Genomic DNA, 20,387 nt, shown 5'->3' with positions numbered 1-20,387 from the left:
CCCTCTTCCTCTATCTGTCCAACCTCCCCACTTTACTAAACACATCTTGTTCTGTCTTTTGGTGTTCCTGGACTCCTCTTTAGTGCTGTGTGTGCTTCTGTAAAGATACATCACCTGCAGTCAAGTCATGGAGCATTACATGAGCCATTGGGCTGTGTGATGTTTGTTTACATGGCCTGTCTGCCTCCCCATCTGTTGGTGTTTGTGTGCGGGGTCTGGCTCGCTGTGCTGGCCATGATGCTCGGATGAGCTGATGGATATGCATACTAGCTCAATGGACAGATAAAGGGAGGCGATGAAGGGAGAACGGCATGGGGGAGGTTTTGATGGTGGACGGAGGGATGTTAGCTAGTGTAGCTCCATTTGGGCAGATCATCTCCAAGCCATTGGTCTCAGTGATTAAAGGGTCTGTCATGCAGAGATGGAGAGAGCTGGAGTCGGGGGGAGAGATGGGAGTCGGATAGGAAGATCACATCTGAAATAATAAAAGTGCAGACAGGTGAGGTTATCACATATTGATTTTGATGGCATCAAAGTGTTTAGATAATTTGAGCAGGGTATTCTGTTTTCAGTGACATTATTATCCTTTTATTTTTATAATTTCTCCTTGGCTAGTTTGGTCTATTTTACATTTGCTGGGTCTCGACATCTTGAGTCAACAATTACATTTTCTACGTAACAAATAATTCTAATAGGATGGAATCTGTCTGACCAAAGCTGGTCCGTACACAGAGTAATAATCCCAAACACAACAACTCAATCACAGTAAAATATCCAACATCTGCTCCAGAGAATCCACATTTGAGGGTCCGACCTCATCCCTGTTCAAATGTTTTGGCGTCTCAATAAAAGATGTGCATAAACGTTAATAAAATCAAGTGCTGAGATAAAGGAAAACTGCTATTAATCAGACTAACATGGTTTTATGAAAGGTGATACCTTATGGTTGCTAAAGATGTTTCTAGAAGCTGTTAAACTGAGTTCTCCCACTCTGCTTCACTAGCAAATGAACTAAGACTGTTAAAGGCTTGATTTTGAATGAACTTATTTATTGTATTTATTTACCATTGTTATTTGAGGAACCATAACCGAGCAGCTGACTAGTCATCTAAAACCTTGATTGCTCTTTTCCCTCCTCCATTACTGACCTTAGACTCAGATCCAGATGAACAACCTCACTCCTCTGACGGGATTTGTTCTCCTCTCACTGTCTTTAACCTCTTGCTTGTTTTTGAGTCTTTTCTCCAGAGCTAGTCACCCTTGTCCCACCATTCACGCTTCGGTTTTACTGCGTCCCATTACGCTCGTGACAGCCTTTTGTTGACAGCTGGCACAAGGAGGCAGGCTGATGGAGAGATGGACTAAAATTAGGATGCCAAAGCGCTCGCCAGTGGCCCTGTTTTCTCCACACCAGGAGTTTATTAAGGCAGGATTTCTTTATAGTTTTGTTGCAGGTGTAAAATCCTTTAAATAGGGATGCACCGATATGCACATTTGTGCTGATATCGATACAAAAATCATTACTGTTGTGGCTGATAACCAATATTTACTGTATTTCTGTGTCAAAGCAACCACACCGCTTACTTCTCTGCTTCAGTTCAAACGCCTCAACAATACTGCATCCTCCTCCTCTTCTAAAACTTACACAAACTGCAACAAGATGGCATTAGACATCTGTTGTTAACAGAGACTCGAGAAAATATCGATACACTGATAGATGGCGATATTTCATATGTTACTACGGAAGCTGTGAGTCAGTTTTTGTAATTTAGAATTTAAATGCAAACATTTACTGTATTGCTTTTGTTTGGTACCATTTAAACTCTGACTGCTAGTGTGCATTCGTTTTTGCCACCTTCACGCCGACAGAACAATGAGATCTTGTGATAACTCTGGATGTGTCTTAGAAGCGTCGAACTTGAGTTTTCCAATTTAAGTATTAAAATTTGACTATAACCCTCCCTCTGTCGTAATGGGTGTGACCCCGCGAGGAAAGTTGACTACTGAGCAGGGTTGATGGTTTATCGCTTGGGTCCACATGGCAGGGGTGAGCACCACCTCACCCCTGCCATGTGGACCTCAAGGGATAAACCATCAATCCTGCTCAATGGTCAACTTTCCTCGCGGGGTCACCCATAAAGACAGTGGGAGGGTTAATATTGAATGTATTGTATTGTCTCCCCGTATTATGATTTTTATCATATCGCCGGATTATTCTCAGTACACATCCCTAGTTGTACTAGGAACTAGAAGTGAGCCAGGTCACAGTTCAGTTTCAGACGGCCGGATTTGGAGTCCTTTTTCCTGATATTTGGACATCTCGCTTTGGATTGGCTTAGAGCAACATGACTCTACCACTGACTCTGTTTGCTCTGCAACACTCATGTTTTATCTCCACTAATAACACAAGCCTGGGGGAGTTCCGCTGTGTGGTGGAGTTGCTAATGCTAACAGCCAGCTTCGACTAGTCAAATGCTAAACCAACAACAGCCTTCCCCATCACGAGTCAAGATGGGTGAGCCTATGAATGTTAACTGACAGTGTGATGTAGACCTGCAGCAGCGAATCTGCAGGTCTCCACGCGTCTGCAGTCTGGTTAAATCTTCCTCGTTCCTTACTGGCCACAAGGCACTTGGGTGTACACATCCAACCCTTTAGCTGCCGATCAGCTGATGACAGCTAGCTTCAACACTCCTCATTGCTGAATGATAGTAATGCACACATTTTCTTATCAGTAACAGAAGCTGCATTAGAAGGAAGGAAGACTATTTATCACATGGGCTGCATGGTGGCGCAGATGTTGGCACTGTTGCCTCGAAGGTTGCCAGTTCATAACTCGGCCGCGGCCTTTCTGCTTGGAGTTGCGTGTTCTCCCCATGCACGTGTGGGTTTCCTCCAGGCACTCCGGTTTCCCCCACAGATCACATGTCCTATAGGTTAAATATTATAGCATCTGCCAAATAAATTAACGCGATTAGATTACAAGTCACTGAAAAACCTAACTTCCATTAGTAACGTCGTTGTTTTAAACGTTGCTTTTGTTCATATTTCCTCTAGTAAAATAAAAAAAATTTGTTTGGTGGTTTTTAAGCACAAAGTAATTACTTCTCTGCAACTGGGTGTTTAATGCAGATTATTCAGATATATTCAGTGTTTCTGCATCTCCCATCTCCTCCTCCTCCTCATTGGTCTTGCTGTATAGATTAGTATCTGTAGTGGATAGCGGCTGTATCACTGACAGCCCATTAGCAGCTGTCTAAATAGACCATAAACGCATCTTAATTACTTTACCCTGGTAATGCACATCCACACATACACCGCTCCCTTTTCATCATTTAGCTCCCAGTGTTGGCCAGATGGGCGCTTAGCCCAGTAAAAAGCCCTCCATTACCAGCTCGACTTGACCAGGCTGATCCACCCCTCAGCCCGCTTACCGGGGTCTTTCGGGGGCCACGACGGGCCCTTGTTGCCACATACCTATAATTTAGCCCCCCAAGTGCTTTCCACATGGCCACGGCAAAAAGCTGGCCTCCATTGTAGGGGTCCGGTAATTGTAGTCTTGTTTAGAAAACTGCAAGTAGCAATTAGCACAGAGTTGGCATTATACGGGGTTGGATTTGCATCCCTGCTGGGTGCAAAATGCTGTTCTAATATGAGTATGTTTTCCCCACATGGAATTAGCTAAAGGGGCCTTTTATCATATTCACACACCCTAGTCCTCTCTGAGCCAAGCTCTGCCCACCTCTTGCTTTCACTCGCCTCATCTCTCCACATCATCTCCCTTTCTTCTTGTCTTTTGTTCTTTTTATTTGTACTTTTTCTTTTTACCTTCAAATCACTCACAGGTCACTGCTTTTGATGAGAATCTATCCACTCCTCTCAGGGATCCATTTCTCTTTTCTCCTCCTTCCTCCACAGAGGCGGTGGACATCCTGAAGGAGATGAAGGAGAAGGAGGTGGTGATAAGTGACGCCCTCATCACCTCTGTCTTCCACATGCTCAGCACCATAGTGGTCAAAGGCGACTTCTCCACCGTCCGACGGCTGCAGAACACCATCTTCACTCTCGGACTGGCAAAGCCCACTGCTAATCTCTGCTCACCTTTGGTTACTGCTTACCTGGACAGGTAAAGCTGGCATCCTCATCACAAAACCCAGATGAGAATATCAAACTTGTGTGAGCCAGATTCAGTGTTCAAACATGTCATTTACTTGCAATATATTTGAGTTTCATGGCTCAGGTGCTTTACTAAGCAGCCAACACTTTTGTTTTCAGATTTGTCTCAACTGCCAACGCCTGTTGCCAGGTGTGCGTGTGTGTGTGTGTGTGTTCCATGGGTGTGCATGTATCTCAACCAGTCACTCATCTCTCCCTGTGATCATAGCTGAGGTTATCATCTGGGTCAGTGATTCAGAAAGGGAGAGGATGTGGAAATTGCTCATTTATTTTAGTGTGTGTGTTAGCGCCAGGTTTGTTTGAGGATGTGCCAGCTGTAACCTTTCCCATGAGCCCCCACCCCGATTTCCTGAAAATACCCTCCTCTATAGTTTGAGATTGAAGTGTGTATGTGGAGAGAGAGAGAGAGAGACGGCCCACTATGCCTCCTCCCATAATTCAAATCTCCAAGTAGACGTTAGCAAACATTTGCTGTGAGGTCACTGGGATTGCCCCACCTTTCAGCTCTATTGAGTGTGTACGTTATCGTGTGTGTGTGTGTGTGTGTGTGTGTGTGTGTGTGTGTGTGTGTGTGTGTGTGTGTGTGTGTGTGTGTGTGTGTGTGTGTGTGTGTGTGTGTGTGTGTGTGTGTCTTTTCAGTGAGACAGCGGCTTTCAACTAGATCAACTCATTAGCATGTTAATTATGCACAGAACACTAATTGCTTGATTTACTATAGACACTCGGTGCTCTGTCAGGGGGCCCACCACACACAACCTGCACATGCTTTCATTCAGTTTACCTTTTGTGCATTACCGCACAAGAAACAAACCTTTGCACACACACACAAACACACACACTGACGGTGCTCCCCTGCTGCTGTTTGTGTTGCTTTAACTGCGCTCTTTGACACAAACAGAGTTTCCAGGTTCACTTGATAATCACTGCCTGTGTGAGATTAGCAGGCTAATTTACTCCTGGGCCATCAACAGCAGCCACAACACGCACAACAGCTTGCCACAGCCGCGCTCACAAATCAAGTGCCAGTTGAATTTCCTCCAGCTTATACGCCCGTGAACACGAGTCAAACCGAACCGTTCTGATCATGCCTATTGGCTGTTAGAGCTTCACCGGTGAGCCAGACCTGCACATAAACTTGTTTCAGTTGATTGTTTTACAGTAAACATTTACCAGAGTGAAATCTGCAGGATTCAGTGAACAATCATATGAGACTAAATGCATCTGGATCGGATGCAGGCTCACATTACTGCTAGTAAGGGATGTTTTGATCCTTTTTGCTTCCTCCAAAGGTGTGTTCAAAGTGTGAAGCCAAGCTTCAGGGCAGATTTGAGCACCACATCACTTGACTTCTTGCACTCGTGTAGAATCCGTCTTCCTGCTCCCTTCTCTTTTTATCTCCATCTGCTCGTCTCCACCTCTTCCGTCAGTCAGCGGACAAACAGGCAGTCGTGGAGGAGAGGAGGGATGGAGGGAAGCGATAAAAGAGGACAAAGCAGGCATCACTCCCGCATGCACCCATTTCATCGTTGCGTCAGCGCTAATGACTTAATGAACACTTCTTCGCCAGATTAGCCCTTGACAGCCCATCACACGCGCCGCCCCGTTAGCCTTCACGCCCGTCCTCTCTACATTGTGTGTGCTAACCTGCCAGCGCACTAGTTGGCAGCTAGCTCAGATTGCCATCCTTGAGGAAGTGATTAGCGACAGTAAATGCTAATGAGTCCAACAAAATGAAGAGCTGGCAGGATGTGGATGATGAGGCAGGAGAGGGATGGAGGAACACAAGAAGACGGGCTCAGAGCGGGAAAGAGATGATCGGCCAAAAAAAATCTGTAATTCACTTCATCATGTTGTGTCAGCCTAAAAAGAGCTATTTAGTACTTATACAATAGTTTAGAATGATGTATTTTCTACATGAAGAGGCACGTCTTGGATTTCACATTACAGCTCAACATATGTGAACTTTTTTTATGTCTTCTTATAAATCTATGATCCCCCCCCCCCCTTGTTCCAGCCTCACTGGATGCTAACTGTAAATGTTTTATTTCGAATCATTCGTAAATATCTTTGAAAGCGTTTAATCCTGTGCTGCATAAATATAAAGAAGACAAAGTCTTACAGATCAAATGGAGTGGTTGTTAAAATGAAATAACTCATTAGCCTGAGGGGTTTGTGCGCAGCTCGGTGTTAAAGTCACTAAATATAAATAACATGTTGCCACATCTATTTCAGAAACGTTCACCTGCCTTTGCGCTGCCAACGTCTTCCCCTTTTTACACACAATCAGCTGTTAAGGGTGTGAATAATGTCAGTAATAAGTTAGTGTCCTGCATGCACACTTGTAACTGCAGGCTAGTGGTGTCGGGATCACCGTCTCATTTGTGTGTCGAGACACAGACCCCCCCCCCCACACACACACACACACACACCTTCTTCTTGTGCGAGGACAGTGGCTTGATGACGTGCCTGCCCATCTCCCATAAACAAAGGAGTGGGACAGAGAAAAATAACAATAATCAGGGGGAGAGAGGGAGAAGTCATCCTACGAATCTTACGTCTCATCCTTCAGGTTTCTACCGAGCACAGCGCTCGTTATGATTTATTTATTTAAATTTTTTTTCAGGGCTTAATTGGCTGGAAAGTGGCTGACATGCAAAGTTGGGGACATTAACGGGGCTGCGCGCCGCAGTAAATGGCAACGCAAAGTGACAGTTAAATTGTACCTAGGGGAAATTATCCATCTTTCGACATCTTTAGCTCTTTTTAGGGGGTGGATCAGCGAGCGGAGAGATGGGGTGTAATTGCAACGCCAGGCCTTTTTTTGTTTTTTATTTTTTTTTTGCAGCTCTCATTAGAAAGAAGGAATTCTAAGTGTTTAATGGAGGAGAGAATGAGGTGGACAGGCAGCAGAGACAAAGCATTCACCAGATGAACAAGAATGAACTTTTATTAAAAGTCAAATTGCTTTGATCACAAACATCATTCTGTGCTTGCGCTGCCTCTCTGCAGTGGCATGCATACCTTTGTCCTGCTCCCTGATTTCACTCGGTCTCTAAACTCTCTTTGTTTCTGTTCTGAGCCGTTCAATCAGCCCGTTGAGCGGTTGAACAGCCTCTTGACTGGCGCTGCTGAATAATGTTGTGCCTCTTCATTTCAATTAGCGCACCTCTTTGCCTTCTGGCCCTAATCACACTCTTCCTCCTCCCGCTGTCACTCCTCCTGCCAAACAGAAGCTGAAGCCAAGGTCAAATGTTGGTGGTCATTTGGGGCATTTTGTTGCATCTCTAATTGATTAGAGGAGAAAACACTTGAGAAATTACACCTGTTCACTCTCAAGCTAACACTCACTCTGCACTTTTCCCCTCCCTCTCTCGCTCCCATCGTTGCCCTATCTGCCTTGACCTCTGTGTGATTGACATGGTAATTACCCAATCAGCAGATTGATGGCAGCGCTGTCACAATAGAGAGGATTGAAGTGGTCTCCTGCTTCCTCTCTGCATCTCAGTCTCTCCTCATCTCTTGTCATCACTCCGTCGGGCACCAATCCTCCCTTTGGTGCAGTAAGGTTAGAAAGACTGAGCGAGGAAAAGGTGATGTGAGAAGGGAGAAAGTAGGGGTCTCTAATATTGTTGCCATGTTGGCGCTAAATCGCTCGGCTAGCGGGCGAGGTCATCGGCAAGTTGGGGGAGTCGACAGCGTGAAATCTAAAAGATGACCATGAGGAGAGAAGTTAGAAAGAAAGTGTGAAGATTAGGAGAAAAGGGAAATGAGAGGAGGTGAAGGAGTGTGGAGGTGGACAAAAGAAGAGAAGTTGGAGGCTGTGCAGAGAGGGTAAAGATCAGTGAAGTCCTTTTATCTGCCGGATTGCTTCACCTCTAAAAGCCTGTCCATAGAGTCATTAGCCCTTCCCCGACAGGTGTGTGAGTGTGTGCCTGGTTGTGTGAGAGTGATTTATTGAGGCCAAAAGGCTTCATCTCCCTCAGTGGTGCTGTCATGAATTCAAAGGCCTGTATTGTTGAGGCGGGCCATGGTGCTTGAATTTGAGGTCACGGGGGTTAACACCTCATGATACACTCTTTATTCTCCACTGACACAATCCTGTACATGACTGATTGGGCATAGCTGGCGTCCAACTCGCTCACCCATCTCTCTCTCTCTCTCTCTGTGTATGTTTGTCTGCAGAAAGGACATGGCCGGAGCCTTCGAAGCAGCACTAGAGTGTCAGAAGCTCTACAACCAGCTTCCACGCATCCACGACATCATCGTCGCTCTGGTGGAGAAAGGAGACACAGATTTACTGCAAAAAGGTTCATTTCTTAACCTTTCTTTGGAATACAGCAGTAGATCCGGAGGTTGAGCAGGCTGTCCAGTAATCGGAGGGTTCTAAGATGAATCCCGGCTCCCAGCAGAGAATGCTGCTGTTGTGTCTTTGGGAAAAAACACTTAACCTACATTACCTGCTGGTGGTGGTCAGAAGGACCGGTGGTGCCAGTGCTTGGCAGCCTCGCCTCTGTCAGTGCGCCCCAGGGCAGCTGTGGCTACATCGTAGCTCATCAACCATTAGAGTATGAATGTGTGTGTGAATGGGTGAATGACTGATTGTGTTGTAAAGCACCTTAGGGGGTTGTAAGACCCTAGAAGCTGCTATAGAGAGCCTAAGTCATGCCCATCTAGCTCTAGACCATGGGTCCCTGGAAGAATGAAAAAATGAATGCAAGTCAACGGGGCTAAAAGAGCTAGTTTCTAATCCCCTTTGTGTTACGTCCTGGATCACACTTATATTGTACTTCTATTAAAATGGAACACGTCGGCACGTCGCATATATGACGTCACCACACAATCTCCTCTCCCCCAGTATAGCTGCTACTTACCACATGGCGGGATTGATGGTGGTTGTGTCCTCCTGAGAGAAGGATTCAAAGTTCTCTGAACTTACAGACATTTTCCCTCTGTTTTTCTCCATGTCTGATTCGTTGGCGTCACTTTGGTGATGCGCATTTTAAGTCCTGGACATATTTTCACACAAAACCTAAAATAACTTGTGCCCCCATTTGAAAATAATGTGTTCTTGGCATCAGAATGTGTCTCTACAATGCACTGACCTATGTGAAATCCAGGCACATAACAAGCGGGATTAGAAAATAGCATTTTTAGCCCCATTGACTAGCATTCATTTTGTTGTTCTTCCGGGAACTCAGGGTCCAGAAGTAGATGGGCGTGACTTGGGCTCCCTATTTCAAATAGAGGCAATTTACTGTTAATGTTTTTTATCTCCTGCTGTCAAAAGGCACTTTAACACTTTAACTTTTGGAGACAACTCCATTCAAGATGGCTGCCACGGCCTACTGACCTTGGAACACAAAGATGATTTTGTACATTTATACATATTGAGATTAAATTTGATGTGGTGGAAGCTAAGTTTTTGACAAATCAAATTCAGCCATTCACCCATTTGGCCAATCGGGCAGGTTCTTATAGTTTAGATGCCCGCCCTCTAGGCAGCCGGCACTTAATTTGGATGGCTAGCAAACACCCGAGTTAGCTTCGTTCTTCTCTTTCTGACAATTTCGCTTTTCCCGGGATCCACTTGTTGATTTTATTTTTCCCTTTCCTCACATCTTTTGATCACAATTTTTGCTTTTCCAATTTTTGTGATATCTTTTGATTTTGTTGCTTTTGATTATAATTTTTTTTGTTCTTGAGTTAAGTATTTGTTTATTTTTTTCAAGTCATATCATCATCGCAATATTAATCACTGTTATCGTGCATCGAGAGGATTTCCTAATATCTTGCAGCCCCAATTATAACGGTCTCGTTCTGCATAAAGTTTGATCTGTTTTTAAACTCCAGCATTAAACACTAGCTCATTATAAACAGCACACACAAACACACATGCAGTAAAAACTACTTTCATAGGATTGCAAGATTTAATTTTGAATTTATGTCAACTTGTGTATTTGCATAAATCTGGCGATATATCACAGTGCAGGAAAGATGAAATTATGATACTAAAACCCAGGCGATATTTGCAACTTTAAGGCTGAATTTAATACTCACAATAAATGGTCCAAAGTACTGTTACATGTCTCACATGAGACACAAAAGAAAAATGTTGCTTGTAAATTCTCAATAAGAAAAGATACAAAAGTGATTCAGCATCATAACATGAAATATCACAATTTTTCTGTGTCCATATTTGCTTATCTTATGAACATGAAATATATTTTGATTACCAATTATTAAAATACTGTTTCATCACTCAAAGCTAAAATAAGAGCTTCCATTTTATTCAGAATGATTTTGATAGAATTCTTTGTTTTGTAGTAAAATTAGACAAAAATGAGGGAGCTTGGTTCAATTCAATTCAAAGATACTTTATTAATCCCAGAGGGAAACTAGAGTTTCAGTACACACAATTCTGAGATCAGACATACATAGGCATAGACACATGACAAGAATTGGTGACTGTGGTCATTCGCAACCCGAGTCGCGCTACCTTCAAAGAGATCAGAGGATTTATATATGAGGATTGGGTCAGGTGGAGGAAAAAAAGGCACTTCAGAGTTACCCTCCACAGGGAGGGCAGCTTTGCTATGCAAAAAACACCTCAGACAGAAATGCAACAGACTTCAGACATTACACAACATAAGTGTTCACTAGGTGGGATGGTGGGGTAGAGGACTCTCCAAACATCAGTGCATGCAGCCACGATGAGCAGCGCTCGTCACCTCTGTTTGGACAGGGGAGGGAGGTCGTTGGGTTTAGAGAGCACAGTGACTCCTGGAAACGATTCAACGGCCTTCACCGGTCGCAGTCCCAACCAGGCTGGGATAGGGAGACAGCGTTGCCATGGCGATGGCAGCATTCCACATTTCATCTGAGAGGGAGTTATCGCTTCAGCCTCACAGGCTCCAGGGCACCAGATTCAGATAAGAACTTGTTTTGGGGCCAGACAGAGATAATTTCCTCTCTGTCTTAAAGTTCTGTTGGTCCTCAACCCCTCTAAATCCAATAATGGCGTAATTAATCTATCCCAATCCGCGCTGACCCGTTAACTCGCTCCTTGATCGAATCCACCTTCTGTGCCAGAGTCGGAATCTCAGCCAAAGTTCCAATCTTACGACTCATCTCGACAATTATATGAGTATGTGCATTCACAGCACGGTGTAATCCATCCCTGAGCTCCGGGATTGAGCCAGTATTCCTCGACAGCTCATTAATTTTCCAGTAAGCCATGTAACCGCTCAGGCCAAACAGCACGAAACCTGACACCAACATCACAAATATCCAGACGTCTTCAGAATCCTCTACAGACAGTTGGGAGAGGCAGATCAGGTTCCACTGTTTCCAGGAGTCCATGATATACCCAGCTGGCTTTGTCCCAGAGGGGCAACCGGGAGCCCCTTCTCCCATTCTCATCGTTGGAAAAAATCTTGTCAATTGCATTGAGAGACCAACTGACCAGGTCCATTTTTAATAATTTCCAGTTTAAGAAAAAAGGCAGAAGCGCCGTTCACCCAAACACAAAGAGCCTTGGGATAAGATAGGGAGGAGAGGAGGAAAAAAGCGTCTGTCCTCTCCAAGAGGATCATTTGACTTATTTCAAAAGTAGACAAACATAACCAAATGAAATGTTATTCTGCTACTGTCTGCGTCTGACACCTTTTTAATCATTTTAGGCAGGAATCAGAGTTTCTCATAAGAAACTGAAGTCTGTGATGCTTCTTTTTTAATTTTCTGACTTTAGCCTCACACTTTTCTATGAATTCAAAGGACTTTTCCCATATTTGCATTAAGCGTACGTGTCAACAGGTTCCAGTGATTCCAAGAGAGTGTAACAGGACCAGAAGGCCAGAAAGGCTCAGATCAGGGTCGGAGTGAAGCATCCGACCCAGTCGCATGTAGAGTGGCCTTGCTTTCTCCATGGTGAGAATGTGGAGTTCGACATGCTGCGAGGGCAAGTGGCTCTGAGTGTGTGACGATCGAGGCAAAGCAGTGGAGCACCTCTCCACTTCCTCTTCCTCCCCCTTTCATTCACACACATCCCAAAGTATGACAGGTTCTCAAAACCAGTCACCTCAACCTTAAAAAACACAGCAACTTTTATCATTTTTTGCTATAAACTAGCATTTAAACCAGAGTCAACAACACATTTATTCTGTGTCCCACTCTGTTGTGTAAAATACAAGAGAGATAACTTATGAATCTGTGAGTGTAAGCTGAGTGGTTCTCACCCAGTCTGTTGTTGAAGGGTTTGAAATAAATACAGAAACTCTGAGCCGTCTGACCTTCAGTGATCAAGAACATTTCAAAACAGTCACTGGATTAATTTATAAGAGAATGGTTTAAAGAGACAATATGTAGTTTTTACTGATAATCTCTGGAAATTTCCTTCAAAATGTTGTTGAAAATGAATTAAAGGATGCCCAGTTGTTGAAAAATATTGTAATATATAAACATAAAAATCAGGTCTAAAATGCGTGGGAGCGTATCGAAGTCTCTGGCCACATTAGAAGGCATGTTTACTTCTACGGGAGCCAGTGAGGACGAAATGCATTTAGTGATTTATAACAAATGATTACAAAACATTTACCATTCATGAACATTGTTGTTTTACACATTTACCTCTTCGCTCGTTGCCAGTGATGAAAGGGAGGCTGGTGTGCTTCTTTTTGTGCTGGAGGTAGGGCAGGGCGATATACGAAAATATTAAAATATTGGTATAATTTTTAAACAATATTTAAGATGACTTTATATCTTCATATCGATATAACTGGTCAAACTGCTATGCTAGCAATTAGCCGCTATGCTAGTGACATGTTGCCCCGTCTCTAAGCGGCTATTACATGTATTCTCACAAGTTTTCTCAGTCTGAGAACCTCTGGGTAAATGTACTCCTCTAAACTTTGCATTTGGGTTCTGGTTTTTAATTATTTGGGGACCTTCAACGCCAACAGAATTCTGTTTATCTATCCTGCTTGTGCGGAGAGACCAAGCCCCCACAATGCGGGTGAAAAATTGAGTCCAATGCGGAAGTGAAATAAATTGCAGTTCCACCCTCATCCGCTGGGGGCTGGTGTCAGAAGCGAGCAAATCCTCATTGACTCCCATGTTAAAAATACCAATTTCACAGCAGAAATAAACATGTTTACAGCCTGGTTCCAAAACATGTTTTTTGTTTAAATGATCTAGTTTACACTCATGACAACTCTGAGGGTGGTGAATTTTTTTCTCACACTTCAGTTTAAGTGTATTAAAAGTCTAAAAGTCTGTATAATTAATGAGCATCAGACCCACGTGACCACAGAGCTAGCTCCGTGGAAAGGCCTCAGTAGAGCCTCGGTCTGGCCTGGAAACTGTTCCGGGATTTTGAGTCTCTGTGTTTGTGTATTCTTTTTTGGATATCATTTGTGCAATTGTTGGACAAATGACTTGCTGTGGCATTAATTGCACTAATAGAGCGTCCAAGGAGTCTCCACTTCATTTTTTTCGTTAAGTAAAATTATATTTATGTATTTTAGGTCACTGCCGAGCTGAGCTTAGATTTTAACATGTACTGTTTAACCATGAAATATAAATGCAATAGAGTAAAACCCAGTGCATTTAACATAATACTGCACTTTAGAAAATGGGTTGAAATAAAGCATGTTGGTGGAGCTGGGTTCCCACTATTCGATGTTTCCCACCCGGTTCTCCCCTCCCCGCAGCTCGGCGCATCTCTGTCTGATCGCGGCTTCTGTCTGCTGTGTGGCTGCCGGCTTGTGGAGCTCTCGGAAGACCTCTGTGTTCCACCCGGTTTTACCCAGCGGTCAGCCCGGTGTATCTCTCACTCAGAAGCTCTGGTGTTGTTCACAGTTAACTCCGGTTGTAGCTAGGTTGCTACCTCCGTTAGCTTAGCTCCCACCTCTGCGTTAGCTTTGGGTTAGCTTCAGGTTAGCTTGTAGCTAGTTCGACCAGGTGTCGTCAGTTGATCCCAGCCTTACAGCCCTACCCTCAGCTCCACCTCTTTTCCCTTTTGTGGAATTGTCTGGGCTTGACGGAACCTGTGACACGGTCAAAATGGTGGTGGTGGCCACCTTCCATTTAACTTCAAAAATGTGTTATTGGAGCCTATGGAAACCCATTGTCCAATATTTATATGTTGATGGGAGAGACGAGTCAAACCCCTCCCTCCCCTGTGTAATGAGGAAACACTACGGAAAGCCGGAGTGGCAAAATTACCTCAAACTTATTGTTAGGGTTTGAATAGTAAACTATAGGGTTACCGTATTATTTTGAAGGTGAGCGCAACGGGTGAGAATGTTGTTCCGGTTTTTTCCACTCTGGTTTGCTATGCTAGTAAATTCTCCGTTGCGAGCGATTCTGTTGAAAAAGTTAAGAGTTTGTAAGGCGTGGGTTATGGCGACAGTAGCCCGAAAATAATACTCATAGCAACCAGAGACTCTGAGTCATTACAGTATAATCGCTGATATGAGCCAATACTGTTAGACTCCAGCCATGTTTGCCTTGATAACTAATAACTCCACGATGCAGGACCCATGTGATCTTCAGTAGATGCAATTACATCATCATAGCTTAACATGATAGATTTATTTTCTCTGGACAAAAAATATACGATATGGGCCACCTCTAGATGAAATTTAAAGAGCAAGTCACCCCCAAATAAACTTTTTTTGCTGATAAACTAAATAAACGAGTGTCTAATCGTGCTGCAGACACGTGTCGTCAATAATTTGGCACTTCAGTGCATCTTAGTTAAAATTTAAATTTTCTGCCTAAAACTGGCAATGTTGTGCCGTTGTCAGGTAAAAACTCTGCACTGTATTTTAATTTAAATCTGCCACCGCTATTGGCTAAGAGGTATGCTATGATGTAAACTGGTACATTATGATGTCACAATGCTGTCGTGAGCCTGAGTGTGTGTGTATTTGTTAGCGGCTCCGCCCTCACGGTCTGCCAGGCAACAGCATGTGTTGCATTTTTCAAACATGAAGTGGGAATGGAGTTAGACTCTGGTAGGGGGTGACTTGCTCTTTAAATGATTTTACATTAATTATAAATATATAATTAAAAAGTGCCTGTGGGACATTTGATAAACCTCTAGCTCTCGTGTGTGTGTGTGTGTGTGTGTGTGTGTGTGTGTGTGTGTGTGTGTGTGTGTGTGTGTGCGTGTGCGTGTGCGTGTGCGTGTGTGTGTGTGTGTACAGACAGCTGTACCAGTGTTTCTAAAGCTCAGACTGGTAGAGAATAGGCACTAATGTTAAAGTTTGACAACAATCAATACATTTTTATGCATTTAATCTATTGATTTATGGATATAATTTCTCAAGACCACTTGAAGTGAGTTAACTTGTAAATATTTTACAGGAGGAAAAATATCGAGATATATATCGTATGTCGGAATTCAGCTAAAAGATTTCGAGGCATAAGTTTTGGTCCATATCACCCAGCCCTAGCTGGAGGTTTCACTCCCACGGATTTTTGACCCTAATGGCCATCCGTTGTTAAAGTCTTACTGGAAAACAAAAATACTGCTTCCTAGCAATGATTCAGGGATGTACTGCCCTCTATCACCAGGGAAAATACTCACCGTCACTTTAAAGTCTCTTCAGTTTTAAAATGGAGAGTTAAAGATTCACCTGGAGAAAAGTCTCCACAAACCTGAAAATGAAATAATATCTGAGACCAAAAGTCTACAAAGAACCACATCTTTCTGGAGAAAGTAAATAAAGAGCGGTGACTTTTGTCCTTGGCTTTGCTGAATGTGCAGCTTCTTTTGGGGAGCTGAAGGCGTGCGTGCGTGCATGTGCGTGTGTTACCTGTACTGAAGCTGGTGAACAGAGATAATCTGTAACGCTGAGCTGAGTGCTTTAGCAAGTTTACTGGGAGAGCTTAGGCTTTCATTTGGGACGTGTGTGTGCGTGTGTGTGTGAGTGTGTGAGCAGATTTCATTTGAGTGCTTTGTGCTCAGTACATTGTGCCAAATAATGGAATCTGAGGGAAATGCTGGAAATGTGGGGTGTGTGTGATTAACTCTCAGACGTTTTTATGCAGGACCTTTGCTCTGTTTCTCCTCAGTCATGGACTTTGTTAGTCAGGAGCGAGGAGAGATGACGATGCTGTATGACCTGCTCTTTGCGTTCCTGCAGACTGGCCAGTACCGTGAAGCCCGAAAGATCATTGAGGTGAGCACAAATGTTGATGAGGACACCATATTTGATTGATATTCTACTTTTCCACAACAAGAAATTCACAAAAAAAGGGTCCAGAAATGGTTTCCATCTATAAGTCTGTTGAAATGTTTTGTCTTTGGAGGACATGTGGGATGGAAGTGCCACACTCTCCTTGTTACAGTACATCACCAGAGTGGAGGATTTCACAAATGTTTAAATCTTTGTCATCTCAAGTGCTGCTGCTATAAGCCCTGTAGATTAGTAACTTGAAAGAGAAGAAGCATTTGTTTGTTTTTTTGCGTGGATCAAACCAAAGGTCAGGGACTTGACAGCAGCACAGGGAGATTGATGAATGGATGAAAAGAGGGATGAGCCTGACAGTGGAGGAGAGACAAAGCTCTTACTGTGTTTGATCAGCAGGAGAGCAAAACAGATGAAGGCATATCTGAACTCGGTTAGTTTGGCATCTCTATCTCGTGGCCTGGTGTGCACTAAAAGAGGGATTTGTCCCTCTTGAGGATTCAAGCCCTCTTAGATATGATCAACATGTTGTTGCTGTGGCTCTCGTTCCCTCCCGCTAGATTATACAGCTGCTCTCTTGCTTCTGATATCGGCTTCATGCCAGTGGTGTGTGGGGTTGTTGATGCCCTGGTGGGCCGGTCAGGCTCATAATGTTTGAGGAGGAGAGGCACTGATGGGAAGATGCACATTCATACCACTTATTTAATAAAAATAATAACAATAATATATAAATGGTAAAATGATAAATAGACATATTGAAGCAAATGAATCCTGGTGACAGCTGGATTCTTTTGCAAAAGGTTTAACGTTTAAGAGTCGAATGCCTTCTCCAGGTCAGGGATGAGGTCCTGCCCCAGTGGAGGAGTTCACCATCTCAGGGTCTTGTTCATAAGTGAGGGAAAGATGGAGCGGGAGATCGGTAGGTGAGTTGGTGCTGCTTCTACAGTGATGCAGACGTAGTACCGGTCTGTCGAGGGGAAAAGGGAGCTGAGCTGCAAGGTGAAGCTCCTGATTTACCGGTCGAGCTACGTTCCTGTCCTCTGCTATGGTCATGAGCTTTAGGTAGTGAGATTGTGGATACAAGTAGCCAAAATGAGTTTTTCTCTGCAGGATGTCTGGGCTCTCCCTTAGAAATAGGGTGAGAAGCTTGGTCATCCGGGAGGGACTCGGAGTAGATCTGCTGCTCCTCTACATTGAAAGGAGCCAGTAGAGGTGGCTCGGGCATCTGGTTAGGATGCCTTCTGGTGGGTTTCTAGCACATCCAACTGGGAGGAGACCCAAAGAAGACCCAGGACACGCTGGAGGGCTAAGGTTTCCTGGCTGGTCAGGGAACACCTTAGGATTCCCCTGGAGGAAGTCTTTGCCTCTCTGCTTAGGCTGCTACCCCTGGGACCCGACCCCAGATAAAAGGAAGATGGATAGATGGATGGATCACACTTATTCCATTTTTTTATCTTCATGCACCAAATATTTCTTGTTTCCTTAGCCTCACAACTAAAGTTTTACAGTGTACACATAATGTTTTAGCTAAAATTAGATGATTTGAAACAACCAATTTTTTGCAGTGTACACATAAGATTTTTTTTTTTAAAACTTGGATCATTTAAGACACTCTGAGTAAAGTGCAACAATAAAATTTGTTGCAGTTTCTTGGCAGTTCCTCCCTGTGCTCCTCAAAACCCGGCCATTTAAAAAACCTGTTGCAAAAGTGTTGTCTGTACTAATTATTGGCGCCTTTTCTTGCAGTTTTTGGTATATTTAACAGTCGCAGTCCTGTGAGATACTGGTTTAAACATCACACTGGTCCCATCAGGCTCCCACAGTGCATCCTGATGTCATGCTTTCCTCGAGTACATGACACTTATTGACCCGACTGTCCTCTCCATGTAAAAGACAACATCAGACTCAAGGACTGAGCGTTCTCTTGCCAACAAATAATGAGATTATGTTGTTATGATTGGAAATGTTGCAGTTAGTTTTTATATTTGATCTGGTATTTGTTTGTTTAATGTAAAATAGAGAACAAAATGACGGGTGCTCATTTCCACCAGAATTTTGTCTGTACTGGAATTTTAACTTTTTTATTTTTGAGTGCAATCAAGAAAAGCTGCTTTTCACTTAACCTACATAAAATTTCTAACAGAGTATTTGAATTAAAAGTCCCCCCTTCAGCCATCTGCTGTTATATTTGCCTTTCATGCTTCGACGACTACAATAGAATCATATTCCTCATCACTCAAATATTAATAGTCACACACCCACTCAGACACACAAATCCTTTTTCTCTCTCCTGTTTTGAGAACGTCAAGTGGCGGCCCAGAGTGGTGTCTCTCTTTAGGCTGTGTTTGGTATAATTGGCAGCTGATTAATCACAGCTAATTAAGTGTAATGATAGAGAAAGGTGGCCAATTTAGTGCTAAATGGTCGTGGTTATGTAGGGGATTGTCAGGTGGCCAGGTCTATTATTGCAGCAGGCGTGTGTGTGATGGTCAAGGTTAGGTAGGTGGGGCTATTATGTGTTTTTGTCTTAGGGAGAGGGGTGTGTGTGTGTGTGTGGGATAAGTGGCTGGGTGATTAGTAGAATTGAAACATTAGGAACTGAGATGGAGAGGTTTTGTTAAGTGGAGGTGAGATATGGTCATTTTTAACATTTTCTTTATGTTTTAAATTCACCTGAGAGTTGTAGAGGAACATTTTATCACCTCAAAGTCACGGAGAAGCAACAGGAGGCTCGTGTTCACTTAGCTTGGTGCGCGCGTGTTTGTTTGAGGATTAACATTTCTCCGATAGTGAGAGGCGTTATATTTATTTGTCTCCACTGAATTCTTTTGATTCGTGTCTGCATATGTCAGTGATGTGCCTTCTTATTTCTGAGAATTGTATTTCCGGATTAGATTAGGGAGATTTCTCCCCAAAGAGTCAAAATCCTAAATGTGTGTGTGTGCGTGCGTGCGTGCGTGTGTATGCGTGTGTGTGCGTGCTGCTTTGAGCCCTCAAGACTTTTCCAAGTAAAATGAATCGGAGGCAAAAAGATGGAGCACTCTCACTGAGCTTCAGTCTCTAAGAAGATTAGACGGACACACAGAGAGAGAGAGAGAGCTACACATTTTAATTTGTCCCTTTGGCTGGTGGGGTAAGAACATAATGCCATTGCCTGGGACAGCTAGAGGGATAGAGAGGCGAGGGAAAAGATGAAGGAGGACAGATTTGGAGGAAGAGGAAGGAATTGGGATGTGAGGATTAAAAGAGGAAAGGATGACGGCGGTGAGGGACGGTCACAGAAAGGGATGAAGCTCATCTTTTCTCTACTCTGTCCTCACAGTTTGATGGGCGGCTCATCAAAGAGGCCAGCAGGGATTGAGTGCTGTTGATCCTCGGTCAGATTAACCCTCAGCCAAATGGCTCTACTCTTCTCTCCCCTTTTTTCTTACCCAGATTACTGAGCAGAGAGGGAGAGTGACATCTCTCAATCCTAGTCTTATTCAGATTGTATCAAAGCCCCAGGATGCAGATGAAATCCTGATCAATGTTATTCCATGATAATAATCATGTGCACATATCAGGCTAAACCGTGGCTACATGAGCCAGCAGATCAATCTATGTCGGACCTTATTCACAACACAAATACTGTTTATCTCGTTGGTGCTTCAGTGGAATGGAAGCAAGGACATCACAGCGGTTTAGACCAATGTCATTACGTTTTATTTTGAAAACTCGCCTTTTCCTCCTGCTCTAACCCTAGGTGACCTCCACGATTTACAGATGTTCACAGGTCTTTTCACATCTGTGTTGTTTGAAGCTTTTGTGATGTTTTGCTTGAAAACATATTCACTTTTGACATTTCTTCCTGATTTGGTGTAAAAGCTGCTAAAGAGTAAAACCGTGTGTTAAAGAAATCCAGAATGACTGGATTATAGTTCAGGTGTTTTCTTCAGACATGAAGCAACTACAGGTGGCAGCTGAGCTCAAAGTAGCAGAAACAAATATCAGTGGGGTGATGCAGAACAAACACCCCAA

General features: G+C 43.6%; 1 protein-coding gene across 1 annotated transcript in view; it reads left to right on the top strand.

Annotated features, from left to right (window-relative positions):
- lrpprc (leucine-rich pentatricopeptide repeat containing) overlaps positions 1-20,387 on the top strand; it is a 68,747-nt gene that overhangs the window by 22,302 nt on the left and 26,058 nt on the right. The window contains exons 23-25 of the mRNA XM_015944617.3: positions 3,919-4,126; positions 8,359-8,483; positions 16,255-16,361. Coding sequence (XP_015800103.3) covers positions 3,919-4,126; positions 8,359-8,483; positions 16,255-16,361 — 440 coding nt within the window. The remainder of the gene's footprint in view (positions 1-3,918; positions 4,127-8,358; positions 8,484-16,254; positions 16,362-20,387) is intronic.

The sequence above is a fragment of the Nothobranchius furzeri genome, chromosome 12, assembly GCF_043380555.1.
Source record: "Nothobranchius furzeri strain GRZ-AD chromosome 12, NfurGRZ-RIMD1, whole genome shotgun sequence".
Taxonomy (NCBI): domain Eukaryota; kingdom Metazoa; phylum Chordata; class Actinopteri; order Cyprinodontiformes; family Nothobranchiidae; genus Nothobranchius; species Nothobranchius furzeri.
This window is presented reverse-complemented; position numbering and strand designations above follow the sequence as displayed.